The sequence below is a fragment of the Populus alba genome, chromosome 3 (assembly GCF_005239225.2).
Source record: "Populus alba chromosome 3, ASM523922v2, whole genome shotgun sequence".
NCBI classification, from domain to species: domain Eukaryota; kingdom Viridiplantae; phylum Streptophyta; class Magnoliopsida; order Malpighiales; family Salicaceae; genus Populus; species Populus alba.
In genome coordinates, this window is record NC_133286.1 from 22,260,934 (window position 1) to 22,279,972 (window position 19,039).

At 34.6% G+C, this 19,039-nt stretch overlaps 3 protein-coding genes across 3 annotated transcripts; all 3 read left to right on the forward strand.

Moving 5' to 3' along the window:
- The first annotated feature begins 3,804 nt into the window (after positions 1–3,804).
- On the forward strand, positions 3,805–9,384 carry LOC118028808 (UPF0481 protein At3g47200-like). The gene is made up of 3 exons (XM_035032515.2): positions 3,805–3,862; positions 4,426–5,332; positions 8,207–9,384. Exons 2-3 carry the CDS (start codon positions 4,433–4,435, stop codon positions 9,365–9,367), a joined length of 2,061 nt encoding a protein of 686 aa, XP_034888406.1. The 5' UTR covers positions 3,805–3,862; positions 4,426–4,432; the 3' UTR covers positions 9,368–9,384.
- Positions 9,385–15,177: 5,793 nt separating this feature from the next.
- On the forward strand, positions 15,178–16,364 carry LOC118028800 (UPF0481 protein At3g47200-like). The gene is made up of 2 exons (XM_035032503.1): positions 15,178–15,956; positions 16,055–16,364. The coding sequence occupies exons 1-2, from the start codon at positions 15,178–15,180 to the stop codon at positions 16,362–16,364; spliced, it is 1,089 nt and encodes a 362-aa protein (XP_034888394.1).
- Positions 16,365–16,954: 590 nt separating this feature from the next.
- On the forward strand, positions 16,955–17,432 carry LOC118028631 (histone H3.2). The gene has a single exon (XM_035032308.2). It carries the CDS (start codon positions 17,001–17,003, stop codon positions 17,409–17,411), a length of 411 nt encoding a protein of 136 aa, XP_034888199.1. The 5' UTR covers positions 16,955–17,000; the 3' UTR covers positions 17,412–17,432.
- The last annotated feature ends 1,607 nt before the right edge of the window (positions 17,433–19,039 follow it).

Sequence of the window (19,039 nt, forward strand, 5' to 3'; positions counted from 1 at the left end):
GAATGGCAACAACCATAATCAAGAAGATACTCCAACGGTTACTACACTCCAGAATGCCAACAAATCAGAGACAAATCAGCCTCCATAATTATGATGATCCTGTAACTATAGAAACAATTGTAACTATAGAAACAAAGACAACTATAGAAAGTCAATAGTTACTCTGTTCCTTATTTATATATATTTACATACAACACATAGTGTATTGTAGTATGCTTACGCCCTATTTTTAATATTAACAGAAGAAGAGAATTCTTTTAATAACATCTCCGCTGCTTTTGTTCTCTTCCTCTGCCATACTTTTCTCTCTACAATCCATCTGCTCTATACTTGAAGTAGTTTAGCTTCTGCAATTTCAATTCTTTCATACCGCATGTTGCATTAATTGTACCCATAATCCTTGTTCTCTTACTTGAGGTACTTTTCTTCTAATAAATGACAAAGTTGTTCCAAGCAATGAAGACTGTATAATTTGTTCTGATTGTCTCTTAGAAATTGAAATTGCTTTATTCTATGCCTTCCACGCGCATGCTTAACATGGGGTTTAAGGTCTTAACGGCTGCTTTCTTTCATCTTAGATTATTGATGAAGGAAGAAAACGCACCTCCTTACTCACACACCTTGAGATTATTGTTTACATTACCATAAATTAGGACTGAAAGGGAAAAGGAAGGGAAGAAAGAAACCTATGTTGAAGATCAATCTAGATTTCTCTACAACACCTCTTATTTTCAGAATTCTCTCCATTATTTTCTAAGAGTATGTTTGACAGTGTGGTAACGGTTGTTTTTCAAATAACTTTTTGTGCTGAAATACATGTCAATAATATTTTTTTATTTTTTTAAAATTATTTTTTATATCAGTACATCAAAACGATTCAAAACATACAAACCATATTAAATTTTAACAAAAAAAAATTAATTTTTTAAAAACGCGGTTTATACTTATTTCAAAGGCTTTCAAGAATTAGGATAGTTCACTTAGAATGAAAGCATAAACATGAATGATTTTTCTAGTTGGATTATGCACAGTGTTGAGTACAGACTTCAGAATGCCGTGATCCTTCAGAAAGCTATTTCTAATGCTAGCTTAACTTAAGCTTGTAGTAACTGGGATCTCTTGTAATTTCAGTTCTGTTCTCTATGATTCTTCTTATCTTTTTCAGTAGGGTTGAGCTAGCACTTGAGTTCCTTTTTTCTTTAATGAAAGATTTAAAGAAAACTTAGAAAGTGTTGTAATTTGTGATTTGCTGATGCTAAAACTAGCAATCATTGTGATCCGTAGAATGGAGATAATTGGGGCATCAAGCGAGAAGATGAAGACAGGCGATCAAGTTTCGATTGATATTTACAAGTTAGGGAAGACCATGAGAGAGGAGTTGGAGATCTTGCATCCTTTACTTGATGACTGTTGCATTTACAGGGTTCCTAAGCGGTTGCGAGTGTTAAATGAAAACGCCTACACACCACAAGTCGTCTCTATCGGCCCACTTCATCATGGCAGGGAAGAATTGAAAGCAATGGAAGAGTATCTGAAAGATTTTCTTGCGTGGAGTGAATTAAGCTTGGAGGATTTGATTGGAGTTACTGAGATGGAAGAGACAAGGCTTCGTAATTGTTATGCGGAAGCAATTGAACTCAGTAGTGATGTTTTTGTGAAGATGATGCTGCTAGATTCCGCCTTCATCATTATGATGGAGCAACGATCGTATTTTCAGTAGACCATGGATGATTCATGATATAAGGTTTGACATGATCTTGCTTGAAAATCAGCTTCCATTCTTTTTTCTTAATGACTTGCTTAAGCTATCCAAGCCTTATAAGGGATATTCCTTGATTGAATTTACCCATGGGTTCTTGAAAGGTGCATTGGGTTCATGGGTGACAGATGACATATTAAATGTTATCAATTCCTCAGAAGTGCAACATTTTGTAGACTTTCTAAGAATCTGTCAGCAGCCAACAAAGCTTCCTCAACCAAGGAAACTCAAAACTCTAACCATGCCGAGTGCAGCAGAGCTCCGTCAAGCTGGAGTCAAGTTTAAGCTGAGGTCGAGCAAGAATCTATTTGACGTAAAATTCAATAAAAGTAGAGGGAGACTGGAAATTCCACGATTACCAGTAATTGACCAGACAGAGATCTTATTTGGGCAATGCAATTGCAGGGACAAATATGTGACTAACTATATTACCATGATCAATTTTCTTGTCTATAGGACCAGGGATGTGGAAAGCGGAGGCACAAATGGAAGGCAAGCTGCTGCTATTCTCCTCGTGCTCACTGTGATACAAACTGCGTGCTCTATCATTCAAGATGTTCAGGTCTACCATCTGATCAGTTGTTTAGTCATTGTTAGCTTCTTAAATTTACCTGCTGTATTTCTTGATGGCAAAACATCACAAAATTTTTAATAAATTAAAAAAAAAAAAAAAAAACAAAGAGGCGTGGCTATTTCACATAACAAAATTCACGTTAAAAAAAAATGATCTGATTTGCCAAGCAACACGAGCCAGGGATCTAGCCATGCTCTACCATGATTGCTTGCTTTATGCTATACTTTATACTTCAAAGGAGGTTTGTAATAGAATATTGTTAGCGTGCAAACCATTATAAATATTGGAATGCCTTGAAGCCATTGTAGAAAATGCTTCCACCTTTGAAGCATTCGCTTTATGCTATACTTGAAACGGGGTTTGAGAATATATATTATATTCTAACCCTCCCAGTGCTAAATCAACAATTATGGCTTTGTATGGTTTTAATTAACTACAAGTGCAAATCCATTTGATAGAACATTTCAGCATCAATGTTAAATACTTAATATTATTTCGTCCAGAATTAGCTTTCCTCTCCCTCGGATCTAGCCATGCTCTACCATGATTGTTTGCTTTATGCTATACTTTATACTTCGAAGGAGGTTTATAATAGAATACTGTTAACGTGCAAACCACTGTAGAAAATGCTTCCACCTTTGAAGCATTTGCTTTATGCTATATTTGAAACGAGGTTTGAGAATATATATTATATTCTAACCCTCCCAGTGCTGAAGAAAATGGCGGGCGAAATCAACAATTATTCCCGAAAGAAAGTGCAAATCCATTCGATAGAACAGAGAGGCTCGTTAAGCATTTCATGCCATTTCTGCATCATTATTAAATCCTTCATGAAGAGATTAATATTTGGTTATCGGTCTATATATTGATTGTGCAGTTATCAATGTTAAATACTTAATATTATCTCGTCCAGAATTAGCTTTCCTCTCCCTCAGATTACATTTCCTGGTCTATTGATCTTCATATTGTGGATCGCTGAAACTAGTTTGAATATTATAGAAGATCCAACGGTTTGATAAGTGACAAAGTAGTTTTTTATAAGAAAATAGCTTGTATAATCTTTTGTAAAAATCTAAACTCAATTTAATGATTGAACCTCTAATTATTACTATTTTAAGTTGTTATTATAGTCTTTAATGACCAGTTTTTTTTTTTTTTGAATTTAGACTTGTTTGTTGTTCCATGAAAATATATGTTAGGTCATTCATATTTTATCAAAAATAAAATATCATATAATTACTCATATATTTTTACGGCTATATCATAAATATTATAGAATATATCAAAGAACTAACTCAATTCAATAACTTAAATTTTTAGATGAAATTTTAAGAATATAATTTATATTATTTTCTAATAGAATAAAACTAATTATTATCTAAGAGGATACTTTGCTTGCCATTGGAGAAATAAAACGTTTTGGAATGTATATTAAAGAGGGAGAGTCTACCATTCTTGGCACATCTCTTTGGAGACTAGAGGCAGAGCAAAAGTTCTAAAACTGTCGGTTGTCGAGAGCTTTTAGGCATGTAAGTTTTTATCCAACAGGCTTTTTATGATTGACATTATGTTTTTTTTTTGTTCTAAATAATATTGTGTGAAAAATAATTTTCTAAAGAGAAAAGAATTATCAACATTATTTGCACATTTCTTTATCATACTTTTTTTGTCATGATAAAATATCATTTTTTCTAACGACAAATCCTTAGAATTCTTTTCACAAATAGAAAACTTAGTAAGCAAATTTCTTATGAAACAATAAATAATAATGATTTATTTTGATAATTAATTTTTATCATTTGATACAAATAATGTGGAACTATACAAATAATGGCACATTATTAATAATTTTAATTAGAGAAACTTAATACACCACTTATTTTGTATCACTTATGTGGTCCCCCCCCCAACACACACACACACACACACACATATATATAAATTACTGGTTAAATTGTTGCTAGTGAAGGCAAGCTTAAGGCTGGAAGTTTCATCTCTTTTTTGGGTTTCGTAATTGAATTTGTTTTCTCTGTGGTAACAATTTTTTTGATCTGCTTGTTTTGTTCTAATACTAGCCATCATCTCAATTCAGTCACAGGATGGAACCCAGATCATTCTCCAGTAATTCTGCAATTGCTTTCTCCGGCACGTGTTGTATATATGAAGTTCCTGAGCGATTACGCGAGTTGAACGAAAAGGCCTACACACCTCGTGTAGTCTCCATAGGCCCAATTCACCATGGTAATGAGAAGCTAAAAGCCATGCAAGACCACAAAATAATGTACCTGCAGGAATTCCTTGCCCGGACCGGGGTAAGTGTGGAGATTTTTTTTGAATTTATTGAGGAGAAGGAAACAATATTGCGTAATTGCTATGCGGAAACCTTTGAGTTTAGTAGCGAAGACTTCATAAAAATGATATTAATGGATGCTGCCTTCGTCATTATGTTTTTGCTGAAGTGCAAGTACACAGAATTAAGAGGAAGCAGAGACAACATTTTCTATCCTCCATACAAGACTGTAGAAGTAAGGCTTGATATCTGTTTGCTTGAAAATCAGCTCCCGTTCTTCATCCTCGAGGAGTTGTGTGGACTATCCCCTGTATTCGGGATTTCTCCAAAAGCTACACTGATTGAGCTTACTCATTGGTTCTTTTCACATGAATGGGGTTCATGGGCAGTGGGGGAATTTTTGGAGAAAATAGATTTCTCCGAAGCGAAACATTTGGTTGACTTTCTTACAATTTATCATCAGCCAACTGAACAGCAACAGTATGAGGAACCTGAGGTTATAACCGCACCCAGTATAAAGGAGCTCCACCAAGCGGGGGTCAAGTTTGTGTTGAGTTCAAGCAAACATCTTCTTGACATTAAATTTGATAAAAATAAAAGGGTACTAGAAATTCCACAATTACAGTTTGTTGACGACTCAGAAATTTTCTCAACAAACAAAATGGTGTGTGGCGACGTACTTTTCTCTTCAAAGGTCTCGTTAAAGATCTGAATGCATTCTGCGAAAGGCCATGGAACAAGTGGAAGGCAAATTTAAAGCAAAATTATTTCAATACCCCATGGGCAGCAATCGCTGTCTCAGGAGCTGTTATTCTTCTCATTCTGACTGTCCTACAATCCGTCTGCTCTATACTCCAAGCAGTTTAGCTTCTGCAATTTCAATTCTTTCATACCGCATGTTGCATTAATTGTACCCATAATCCTTGTTCTCTTACTTCAAGTACTTTTCTTCTAATAAATGACAAAGTTGTTCCAAGCAATGAAGACTGTATAATTTGTTCTCCTTGTCTCTTAGAAACTGAAATTGTTTTATTCTATGCCTTCCACGCGCATGCTTAACATGGGGTTTAAGGTCGTAGCGGCTGCTTTCTTTCATCTTAGATTATTGATGAAGGAAGAAAGCATAATGTATTAAAATAACATTGTTTTATTTTTTAAAAAATTATTTTTGAAATCAGTACATTAAAATTATCTAAAATATATAAAAAAATTAAATTTTAATAAAAAAATTTAAAATTTTTAAAAACATGAGTTGATACACGTTTTCAAATACTTTCTTAGTCATCATGCCAACACACCTTGAGATCATTGTTTACCATAAAGTTAGATTCACAACCGACAATTAGGGTGGAAAATAAAGTCACATAAGACAGAATTCAAAATCAAGCCCTTTAGGGTAATTTTTGTTATGAAATATACTTATTTTAATAGAATAATATTTTTAATTTAGCTTATATATAATCTTGTTGTATTTAGGTTAAAAACATAACTTCAAAATAAAGTGATCAATGAAACCCTAACCCCTTTCTCTTTTATGTTCATATTTCTCTTTGTTGGAAACAAATTGCTTAACATGGTATTGGAGCATGGTTAATTTCTTGGAATAAAACTTAATCTTAAACACAACTTTCATGAATTTCTTAGAGTGATATTTGTTTAATTTCTGAAATCAGTTTTTGCAAATATTGTATTTTGTCTTCTCTTTAGTTTCAACAATTTAGTATTTCATCTTTTTTTTATTTGCAAATAGTTTTTTATTTGAAAATATTTAAAATTATTAGAAACATTAAAAAAAATTAAATTTATGTTTTTTTTTATTATTATTTTTAAACCAAAAACACTTTTAAAAAAACATCCAAAAACAAAACAAAAATTATAACAAACACCCTCTAAATCATACACCTCAACGTTGCTATAAGATATTACAAAAAAAAATGAAAAATAATATTACGAATCTCCAAAACAACACATCACAAATTGCATTTAAATAGCCAGGGTTGTAAAAAAAAAAAAAAATCCAACTTGCCGTGCATCACGGGCTAAGGATAACTGTTATGCTCCATAATGTGACATGATTGTTTGCTTTATGCTATACTTCAAGCAGGTTATAATAGAATTAGCTATTTGACCGCATGAAATAAAATAAATTGATAACTTGATAACTTTATATGTTAATAAATGAAAAAAAAATTATTAATAATATCTAAAAATAAAACTAGAAAAATCAAGGGTTAGGTATAGATTATGGCATTTAATATTGCAAAACAATACATTTACACGATTGTGTTTATTAAATTTGTTTATAAAAAATATTCTTTTATTAAATCAAATGATATTCAAAACAAGCACACATATTAAATTAATTAAAAAAATAAAAGTAAAAAATATCACGCAATTGTGCACATATTATAAATATTATCTAAAGATAAACATTTTTAATTTTTTAAAATAAAGTTCTTCAATACAAAAGATAAAAAAAATTATCAATGAATCAGAATAATATTTTCAAAAATTAATTACACACAACACCATTAAAAAACATTCTTTATTAGAAAAAAGTTAAATAAGAAAAAAAAAATCATAGAAGAGGGATATTAATTAAATCATAAATTTAAAAATTATTTTTTAAAAATATATTATAAAAAGAAACCAGTAAAGAATAGCAATATATATAAAAAAAGAAGCCTCGATATCAAACCTGTATTTCAAACCATGAACTCAATCGGATTCAATAATTTTCTCCCCTTAAATTTATATCTAGCCTTAAAAAAAAAAAAGGGGGCAAAGCTTAGACTAGCGGGCGTATGGGTCACCACACTTGGGCAACTGCAATGAAAAGCCAAGGAGCACTAACGGGCCCTTCAAGCCGAGGACTGCAGGCTTGGGCTTGTTTTTTTTTTTTTAAAAGAAATGAATGACTTGTCATCTGTTTATTTTTATTTTTAAATCAAGCAACATGTTGTCTACCAAGACATATAACGTGTCGTCTGCAAGTCTAGATTCCGGCTACAACAATGATGGCCAGAAAATTAAAGCAGATACACTTTGGGTCATAAAACTCAATTTTTTATCCATTTCAACCAAAAAACACCTCATCAACACCCTTATAATACTCGAGAATCATTTTATCAATTCCAAATACTCAAAAAATAGCCCAAAAACCTGAAATCAAATAAGGTTAGCTTTGACTTTGTTGGTTTATGTCTGGTTTTTCATTCGATGATGCGGCTCCAAATAACCAACCTGACATGATTGTTTGCTTTATGCTATACTTCAAACGAGTTTATAATAGAATATTGTTAACTTGTAAAACACTGTAATTGTAATGCCTTAAAGCCATTGTAGAGAATTCTTCGACCTTGGATGCATTTGCTTTATCCTATACTTGAAGCGAGGTTTGAGGATATTATATTCCAAGTTCTAACCCTTCTAGCGCTGAATATTCCTCAAAGAAAATGGCAGGAAAAATCAATAGTTTTATGGATTTTTATGGTTTTAACTACAAGTGCAAATCCATTTGATAGAACAGAGAGGTTCGTTAAACACTATTTCATGCCATTTCTACATCAACGTTTCGGTCTAGATATTGAATGGAAAGGCTTACACACCTCAAGTAATCTCCATTGGCCCACTTCACTACGGAAAAGGAGAGCTAATAGAAATGGAAGAGCATAAGATACTGGACCTGAGGGAATTTCTTGAATTGAGCAAGGTAAGGGTGAGGGATTTTATTGCAGCTATTGCAGAGAGCGAGACTAGATTGCGTAGTTGTTATGCAGAAACCTTCGATAAACTAAGTAAAGAGGAATTTGTGGAAATGGTGTTGCTGGATTGCTCCTTTCTCACTATGCTCTTTCTGAAAGCATTGTCCCCTGGTATCCAAATTAGAAATATTGACCGCATATTCAATAAACCATGGATGCTAGATGAAATAAGTATTGATTTGTGCTTGCTTGAAAATCAGCTTCCATTCTTCATTGTTGAGGACTTGTTCAATCTATCCAAAATACAGCACCATTGTGAGGAATATTCCATGATTGAGCTTACTTACGCGTTCTTACTTGCTGCGTGGCAATCATGGGTGGCAGAGGAAATTTTGGAGCAAATCAATTTGCTTAAAGTAGAGCATTTTGTTGACTTTCTAAGAATCTGTCAGCAGCCAGCACAGGAGATGCAGCCAAAGAAACTTGCGAATCTAACCACTCCAAGTGTAGCAGAGCTCCATCGGGCTGGAATCAAGTTCAAGTTAGGGTCCAGCATAAACCCCCTCCTCATAAAATTTGATGATAATAAAGGGACGTTGGAAATCCCACAGTTAAAGATAGGCGATCACGCAGAAATCCTGTTCAGAAATCTCCAAGCTTTTGAGCAATGCAATTACGATGCTAATAAATATGTATGTAACTATATTACCATGCTCTCTTTGCTTGTCCCCGATGCCAAGGACGTGGAAATACTTGTTAAAGAAGGAATTATAGAAAATTGGCTCCATGATAATGACGCAGTTTCACGCCTTTTTCGCAATCTTTCCAAGGAAAATGTTATCAACGTCAACAATTTCTACTTTTCTGGTGTAGTTGAAGATCTGAACAAGTACTACAGTAAGCGGGTACACAAATGGAAGGCAGCCTTGAAGCAGAAATATTTCCGTAATCCATGGACTCTAATCTCTGCTGTAGCAGCTGCTGTTCTAGTCATACTCACTATCATACAGACAGTGTGCTCGATCATTCAAGTTGTTTGATTATGCTATTTCAGTTGTTTTCTCTGCTACATAATTAGCATAAATAAAATGCAATCAATTTTTGCTGTTTCAGTTTACTCATGTCATTAAAGAAGCTACATTTTCCCCCACTTACTGTTGCCTTATAATTTCTATCTTCTGCTTTTGGCGCTTTCTGGTGTGGTTAAAAGATCTGAACAAGTACTGCAGCAAGCGGAGAGACAAATGGAAGGCAACCTTAAAACAGAAGTATTTCCATAATCCTTGGACTACAATCTCTGTTGGAGCTGGGTTTTTTCTCATACTCGCTTTAAAATCTTGTCGACATCAATGGTTTAACATGTTCTTAATTTTGGATTCAAAGCATCAAGTTATGATATGTTGTGCATTTAATAAGAAAAACTCGATAGTTTGTAGACTATATTGATAATCAATTCATAGTTGGGGTACTCATTTGATGTTTCCCAAAACTAATTATTCTTCAAAAAATTTCATGGAAAAAAATCTCTCTATGAATTTTCTGAATCGTTAATCAAAAGCCAGAGGCAATCATTTTCTTAGAAATACATGTTCATTGGTGATTTCCTAGTTCCTTAGTAAAAATGTCAAGGTCCCAGTTCATTGATCTGGTCTAAGATTGCTTCTGCATTTCGATTCTACTTTTTTTTTCATGCTGCTGATCTGAATGCGATTTGGTGTTTGATGAAATGCCAATACTTTCATAACCAACTGATATTGCTGCTCGTTCAAAGTCCCCTGGAGATCGACGGCGGATTGAATCCGTTGTTTCAGCTGACTTCCGCCGGAACTCCAAACAAGTAGATCGCCAGAATTTCATTTACATTGAATATTTGCTTCGTTGTGGTAAGAAGCAACTTGATCAACTCAACAGTCCTGATACTGCTGGGTTGTCATCTTTGAATGTCACTTTCTCTGAAACTAAATAACCTTAAAATTCAAATCTATTTTTATATGCTATTTAGTTCTTGTTCAAACAATTCTGCTCATAAGACACCTGCAGTCCTTTTCTTCAGGTCTGTCTTAAACAGGTTTGCATATCATTGTTCTATGCAAGACATGCTTGATGTTTAAGTTAACATCTTTGTTTTAATAAATGTCAGTTTCTTTCATGTCTAGTTTTTTTCTTCAACATGGTTATTGTATGAATCAAACTGCAATTAATTTGTCAAAAGAGTAAAATCACGGAGAAGGGACAGGAAAAGGTCAGGGATGTTGAATGAAGAGCAGAATTGTTGCCAGATCGAGAATGGTTAATTTATTCCCACAGTAATTATATGGTTTGAGTTGATCAAGAAGAAGGTTGGGTTTCTAGATTTTTGTGAAAAGGTAACCAGCTGATCATTGTAAGCAGCAGGTATTGGAGTTGACCATTCTGACAGAGAATCAGCTGACACATTTGTGATGTCCCAGACACCAGTTGTATTACTTGAATTGAAGCATACTCAGGCCTGTCATCTGAATTTCATGCACAAGAATTTGTCAGCTCCATTTTTCATTAGAGTACTTCACATATCAACACACAGAAGCATCTTTTAGGGGTTATCTCGTCTTATACCTTTGATTTTCTCCAGTCTTATACTGATGGGCAGCTTAAGGGTTAATTTGTCATCTGGGCTCCATAATCGTCTAGTGATCGATAAGAAATTACTTATATTCATTTAAAAAACAAACAAGTTAATTGCTTTGAATGTAGAAGATGGAAAGAATGGGGCAATTGGGATTCAGTTGAATTGTTTTCCCTCTGTTTCTCATTTTTAAAGGAAAAAAGTCACTAATAATAATAAAGTAAAGCATTATGCTAGTGCTTCACACCTGAAGCTGGAATTTGCCAACTTGAATCATTAATTGCTGTTTTAAGTGTTATCCACAATCTTGACAAAGAAAATCTTATCTTCCTCGACAATTTCTACTTTTCTGAAATTGTTGAAGATCTGAATAAATGCTGTAGAAAGCGGAGGCACAAATGGAAGGCAAGCTTGAAACAAAATTAGTTCCGTAATCCATGGGCCATAATATCTGTAATCGCTGCTGCTATTCTCCTCATGCTCACTGTGATACAAACTGTGTGCTCTCTCATTCAAGTTGTTTAGGTCTACTATCTAGTCATTGTTATCTTCTTAAATTTCTCAATTGTTTAGTAGTTTACCCGCTCTATTTCTCGATGGCAAAGTATCAACAAAAATTTCAATAAAAAAAGAAAAAGAAAAGAGGCATGGCTATTTCACTGTGACAAAATTCATGTGAAAAAAATGATCCGACCTGCCGTGCAACACGGACCAAGGATCTAGTTATGCTGTACTTCAAATGAGGTTTATAATAGAATATTGTTTGCGTGTAAAACCATTATAATTGTAATGCCTTGAAAGCCATTGTAGAGAATGCTTCCACCTTTGATGCATTTGCTTTATCCTATACTTGAAAACGAGGTTTGAGAATATATATATATATATATATATATATATATATATATATATATATATTCTTACCCTTCTCACTACACTATTAAACAGTTTTACCGATGGATTCATTCCGTCGATGTAAGACACACAATTCATCGGTAATATTTTTACCAACGGAATCCATTTGTCAGAATATTGATCGTCAGTAAATCTCATTTCTGTCGCTATTTCGGTCGGTAAAAAAAAAAAAACCCAAACACCAACGGTCTTACAAACAGGGGAAGCGCGCCTAAAAAAAAATTCCTGCGAGAACTTTACCGATGGACTTATTCCATCTGTATTTCCAACGATAAATCACCGACGGACTGGCTGTCGGTGATTGTGGCATGAACAATAAATATTTCAGAACTTTTTGTAAAATACCTACGGATATATATATGTCAGTGATATCAACGATAAACACCAACGGAATATATATGTCGGTGATTGTGGCATTGGTGGTAATGTTTTTGAAACTCTCGGTAAAATACTGATGGCTAGGTTCTGTTAGTAAAGCTGTTGGTATTTATTTAAAAATATTTTTAAAAAATTATTTATTAATAGTAAAAAAAACTAATTAACCAAATAAAATTGTATTAAACATTAAAAATATAAAAATAATGTTAAATAATATTCATCCAATATTCATTACAAATTTAATGTGTTTCAAAAACAAAATTAAACTAGATTAACAACGGAGCTGGATGAGGAGGAGGAGGAGGAGGAGGCTAGTTGTTCCTAGGACCTACAGTAAAAAAAGAGCTGCACATGTATCATCACCCATCCTTGAACTAATGTCCATATGACCATTTGACAGAGCTGATCATAATTCGTCGAGAGTCGTTCATATTATTGTTCCAAGATCATGAACTCCTTAGACTGGGTGCTCGATACTGATGGAAAGCTCCCAACGGTTGAGACATTACCGACCGCCCGCAAGTTTTCGGCCGTAATGGTGGAGAGCCTATAGACCTGATTTTTATCAGGTCCACCAGACAATCCTATCTCCATCCACAAATCCATATCAAAATCTGGATGGGTCGAAGGATTGTCCCCATATCTCTCCCTCAACCGGCTATTATAGGTCTCCTGAAAATTAAAAAAAAATCATCATATTCAATTCAAGAAAATAATAACTTATGAAATAAAATGATTGAACGAACATAGCATTAAGTGTTGAGCAAGGTTGTCTACGAACTGTTGCACCCTCTTTTGGCGGTCTTGACTCCGCATGTGTGTCTCTACAAACAACTCCATTGAGCTCGGCTCACGTCCAAGAGACGTAGCCTATAAGGAAAAAAAAAGGTCGCAGGTTAAATATATTTATAAGCAACAACAAATTAATTAATGATATATTTCATTTAAATTAATTAATCTTACCATCCGCTTCGCATGTGCACTGAACGGGACGGAGCCGTTGATGTGTGTGGTCACCAAACCATGAATTTGCTGGTTTCAGTTGTCGGCACCGGACCATGAGCATCGTGCGAACCGTTTAGACATCACATGCTCAATATATTGCGTCCATATATCCCCTGAGATGAATGGCGGTTTGAATTCCCACCAAACCGCCACCTCATTCCAACTTTCTAAACCGTTATCTCTCGCATATCTTTTTGCTTCTTCTTTTTTGTGTGTCATATCAAAAATTACGCAACCTAATCCATTGTAACAAATTAGAATTTAGAACATAAAATTATAAAACAAAAAATTATATTATTTTCGTTGTTACCTAATTGTCACGTGATTTTTCTATACCCTCCTCACAACATTATTGTTCACGTTATCCCACTCAAATTTGTGTTGTGTATAAATAATTCATTTAAAATAAAAATAGTACAAGATATAAAATTATAAAAATAATTTATTAAAAATAAGCTGAAAATTAGAAGTTAACACCTACCTGAAATCGTCGAAACCATGCGTCAATATTAGGTCTCCACTCAGGATGTTTGGAAACCTGACTCCATTGAAATAATAGAATCTCCATCGATAATTTAAACGTCGATGTTATTGTTCAAGCAACCTCAATGTTTGTGAACCTAAAATTAAATAAAATTAATAAATATTAATTAGTTGTTCATAAATTATGTTATAAGTAAAAAAAAAACTAAAACCTAAACAAACTGACATTGAAAGGTTTTGATATAAAATGTTAAATCCTTTGTATGGCTTTGTATGGTTCTGATATAACAGAGAGACGTTCGTTAAACATTTCACGCCATTTCCGCATATATCAATGTTAAATCCTTCATGAAGAGAATGATTTGCTCATCGGTCTAGAAATAGATTGTGCAGTTATCTCCTCCAGAATTAGCTTACCTCTCCCTCGGATTACATAGCCCGGTCTATTGCTCTTCATGTTGTGGATCGCTGAAACCAGTTTGAATATTATGGGAGATCCAACGATGTGATGATTGACAAAGTGGTTTTTAATTGAAAAATGTCTCGTAGAATCTTCTGTAAAAAATTAAACTTAATTTAATGATTGAATCTCCAATTATATATCATCATATTAAGTTATTATCCTCGTCTAGCAAAGTTGGACCTCTTCTTGAGTTTAGACTTATCTCTTCAATCCATGAAAGTATCTATTAAATCATTCATGTTTTGTTAAGAACAGGTCCCATGGAACTGCTCATAGCCCCAATACTCTACAAACCTCGCTATATCATAAATATTATAGAATAAAGCTAATTATTATCAAAGAGGATACTTTGCTTGCCATTGGAGAAATAAGACATTTTGGAATGTATATTAAAGAGGGAGAGTCTACCATTCTTGGTACATCTTTTTGTACACTAGAGGCAGAGCAAAACTTCTAAAACTACCGGTTGTCGAGAGCTTTTAGGTATGTAAGTTTCTATCCAACAGGCTTTTTATGATTGATATTATGTTTTTTTTTTCTGAATAATATTGTATGAAAAATAATTTTCTTAAGAGAAAAGAATTATCAACATTATTTGCACATTTCTTTATCATACTTTTTTTTGTAATGATAAAATATCATTTTTTCTAACGACAAACTCTTAGAATTTTTTTCACAAATATAAACTTAATCTGTATCAACTTATTAAGCAAATTTCGTATGAAAAAACACAAAATAATTATTTTTTTAATAATTAATTGATATCATTTGATACAAATTATGTGGAACAGACAAAGCACATTTCTAATAATTTTAATTAAAGAAAATCTATATCACTTATGTGATCCCATATATATATATATATATATATTACAGGTTGATTTGTTGCTAGTGAAGGCAAACTTAAGGTTGCAAGTTTCATCTCTTTTTTGGGTTTTGTAAATGCATGTGTTTTCTCTGTTGTTTTGTACTAATACTATCTATCATCTCGATTCAGTCACGGGATGGGAGATGGTGGAACATCAAGCACTAAAGATATTGAGAAATTAGCCAAATCTGTGAAGAAAGAGCTGGAAATCTCATATGCTTTCTCCGACACATGTTGTATATATGAAGTTCCTGAGCGATTACGCGAGTTGAACGAAAAGGCCCACACACCTCGATTAGTCTCCATAGGCCCAATTCACCATGGTAAAGGGAAGCTAAAAGCCATGGAAGACCACAAAAGAATTTACCTGCAAGAATTCATTGCCCGGAGCGAGGTAAGTGTAGAGGGTTTTATTGAATTTATTAAGGAGAATGAAACAAGATTGCGTAATTGCTATGCGGAAACCATTGAGTTTAGTAGCGAATACTTCATAAAAATGATATTAATGGATGCTGCCTTCGTCATTTTGTTCTTGCTGAAGTACAATTACAGTAACTTCAGAAGAAGAAGAGACAGCATTTTCTATCCTCCATACAAGTGGTTTGATGTAAGGGTTGATATCTGTTTGCTTGAAAATCAGCTCCCGTTCTTCATCCTTGAGGAGTTGTATAGACTATCCACTATATTCAGCAATCCTCCAAAACCTACACTGATTGAGCTTACTCACGGGTTCTTTTCACGTGAATGGGATTCATGGGCAGTAGGGGACATTTTGGGGAAAGTAGATTTCTCCGAAGTCAAACATTTGGTTGACTTTCTTACAATTTATCATCGGCCAACTGAACAGCAACAGTATGCGGAACCTGGGGTTATAACCGCACCCAGTATAAAGGAGCTCCAACAAGCCGGGGTCAAGTTTGTGTTGAGTTCAAGCAAACATCTTCTTGACATAAAATTCGATAGAAACAATGGGAGACTAGAGTTCCCACGATTACAGTTAGATGACAGAACAGAAATCATGATCAGGAATATGTTGGTGACTATGTCTTCCTGATGGGTCTCTTTCTCGGTGCCAGTAAGGATGTGGAAATCCTTGTTGAAAATCGTATTATAGAAAACTGGCTATCATCTAAAGAGGAAGTGGTACAGCTCTTTTACAATCTCCAGAAAGAAAATTTAGTGTCGGCCGATGATTTTCTCTTTAAAGGTCGCATTAAAGATCTGAATGCGTTCTGCAAGAAGCCATGGAACAAGTGGAAGGCAAATTTAAAGCAAAAGTATTTCAATACCCCATGGGCAGCAGTCTCTGTCTTAGCCTCTTAGGAGCTGTCATTCTTCTCATTCTGACTGTCATGCAATCCGTCTGCTCTATGCTTCAAGTAGTTTAGCTTCTGTTTTTTTTCCAGTAGAAAATATTCCAAGCAATGAAGACTGTATAATTTGAAACTGAAACTGTTTTATTCTAGCCTTCCACGCGCATTTAAAGATACTTTTTTCTCGGTACATTTCTTGATTATACTTTTTTCTAATCATAAAATATCTTTTTATATTAAATCATTTAAAGATACCAAATATATGTTTCGGTTTCCTACCCTCAATCTTATGGATTATTTCAAGACTCAAAAAGAACTCAAATTTAAACTAGAAAAGTTATTTACTCAGTCAACTCTAATTGATTCAACAATTAATTTGACCAAATTTAATTAGGTCATATCATCAAGATTTTTTAAAAAAAACAAAACATCATTATTTTAATATCAATCATTATAAAAAAACAATTGAACTTCTTGTTGATTTAATTGAGTTTCATCAGTTTAATTAAATTGCTAAAAATACGATAATATCAATCAAGAACCTCCTCCCCTACCCACGAAAAACACTCAAAACCCTAACTTTCCCTCGTTTTCTCGAGTAAGAAACAGAAACCCGAAACCCCATTTTCCCAACTTCCTTATTTCAATGGCTCGCACAAAGCAAACAGCAAGAAAATCCACGGGAGGAAAAGCCCCAAAGAATCAGCTAGCCACCAAGGCAGCCAGGAAGTCAGCTCCAGCCACAGGAGGAGTGAAGAAGCCCCACCGTTTCAGGCCAGGAACGGTGGCGCTGAGAGAAATTAGGAAGTACCAGAAGAGCACTGAGCTGTTAATAAGGAAACTGCCATTTCAAAGGCTGGTGAGGGAAATAGCCCAGGATTTCAAGACAGACTTGAGGTTCCAAAGCAGTGCCGTAGCAGCCCTTCAAGAGGCAGTAGAGGCATATCTTGTTGGGTTGTTTGAGGATACAAACTTGTGTGCTATTCATGCTAAGAGGGTCACCATTATGCCTAAAGATATCCAGTTAGCCCGTAGGATTAGAGGAGAGAGGGCTTAGTGAAGTTGGATCAGCAATATCTGCTGATTGTCAAGATATCAAATGCTCTGCCTCAGCCACCTCAGCTTTAACCACCTTAGCTTCAGCCACTCTGCTTCAGCCACCTGTCAAAGAGAATAGAGAATATAATGGTTAGCAAAGTTTGTTAATATGGTAAGGCAGTTAATGCATTCTGTTACAGCTGAGTAGAAAACGTAACCAAGCTTTTCATCTACAGCAGTATATAAATGAATGTAATAGTGCTGGGAACGTAACAAGTGAATAAAACATATAGACATTTTCTTCTTCTTCCTCTGCATTACAGCAGTATATTTCTCTACTTCTATTCTGCTTCTTGTTCATCTCTATAATTCTTGCTAGTCTTTCATGGTATCAGAGCATTAGGATTGTTAGTATCTTGTGAGCTTGTGATTTCTCTGTCTCTAATCTCTGTTTCTGGTGTTATTATCGCCATATTCAATCAAAAAAATCAATAACAATGATCTGCCTATAAGCTGTTTGATATATTGTCAAACTGAAAGAATTCTCTTCAAACACTCTTCTCAACCTGTGATTTCTGTGATTCTCTTCCTCCTCATTACCTAATCTCAGTCGTTTGAACTTCAAAAATGATAACAACTTCTCAACTACAGATTCTCCAATCTCCCATTACCTCTTTACTTCCTACAGTTTCAACAGCAGTAACCGTTAAATTGGATGACACAAATTACCTCATCTGGAACTTTCAAATGCAAATTCTACTGGAGAGTCATGGTATTTCAGGATTTGTTGATGGATCAACAAAGTGTCCACATCGGTTTGATACAGCTTCTGATGTTGAAGGTGCTGAAACTGATGATTACAAAATTTGGAAAATGCATGACCGGGCATTGATGCAGTTGATTATTGCTACTCTCTCTTCAACTGCAATCTCCTACGTTATTGGATGTGTTAGCTCTCATGACATGTGGATTCAACTGAAGGATAGATTTTCCACAATTTCCAAGGCACGAATATTTCAGATGAAAAGTGAGCTTCAAACCATCAAGAAGGGCTCCGATACTGTGACTCAATATTTGCAGAAAATCAAGGATGCTCGGGATCATCTTTCTGCAGCAGGGGTTTATTTTGAAGATGATGACATTGTCATCTTGGCTCTCAATGGTCTTCCTTCTGATTATAACACCTTTCGGTGTATGGTTCGTGGCAGAGACAATGTGTTATCTCTTAAAGATTTTCGGTCTCAATTGCTGGCTGAAGAAGCTACTCTTGAGCAAACTTATTCTGCTGCTTCATTTGTTCCTGCAATGATGGCTCAACATCAGGGATCTCCTGGCAAAGCTCTTGCTCTTGATGAAGGTAGCCTTCATTCTCATCCTTCTAACTCCAAGTCTGCTCCTCCTCCTGGCTTCAATGGAGGATTTAATGGTCATAACAGTGGATTTCATGGTTCCAATGGTGGATATTTTGGCACTCGGGGGTCTCACTTTAAAGGACGTGGCAGAGGACGTAATCAGTATCAGTTCAGCCCACGTCCTTATCAGGTTCCACCTACATCTCACCCTGGTCTTCTTGGTCCTGGCATTGACATTCCTACATGTCAAATTTGCACTAAGAAAGGTCATGTAGCTGCTGATTGTTATCAGCGT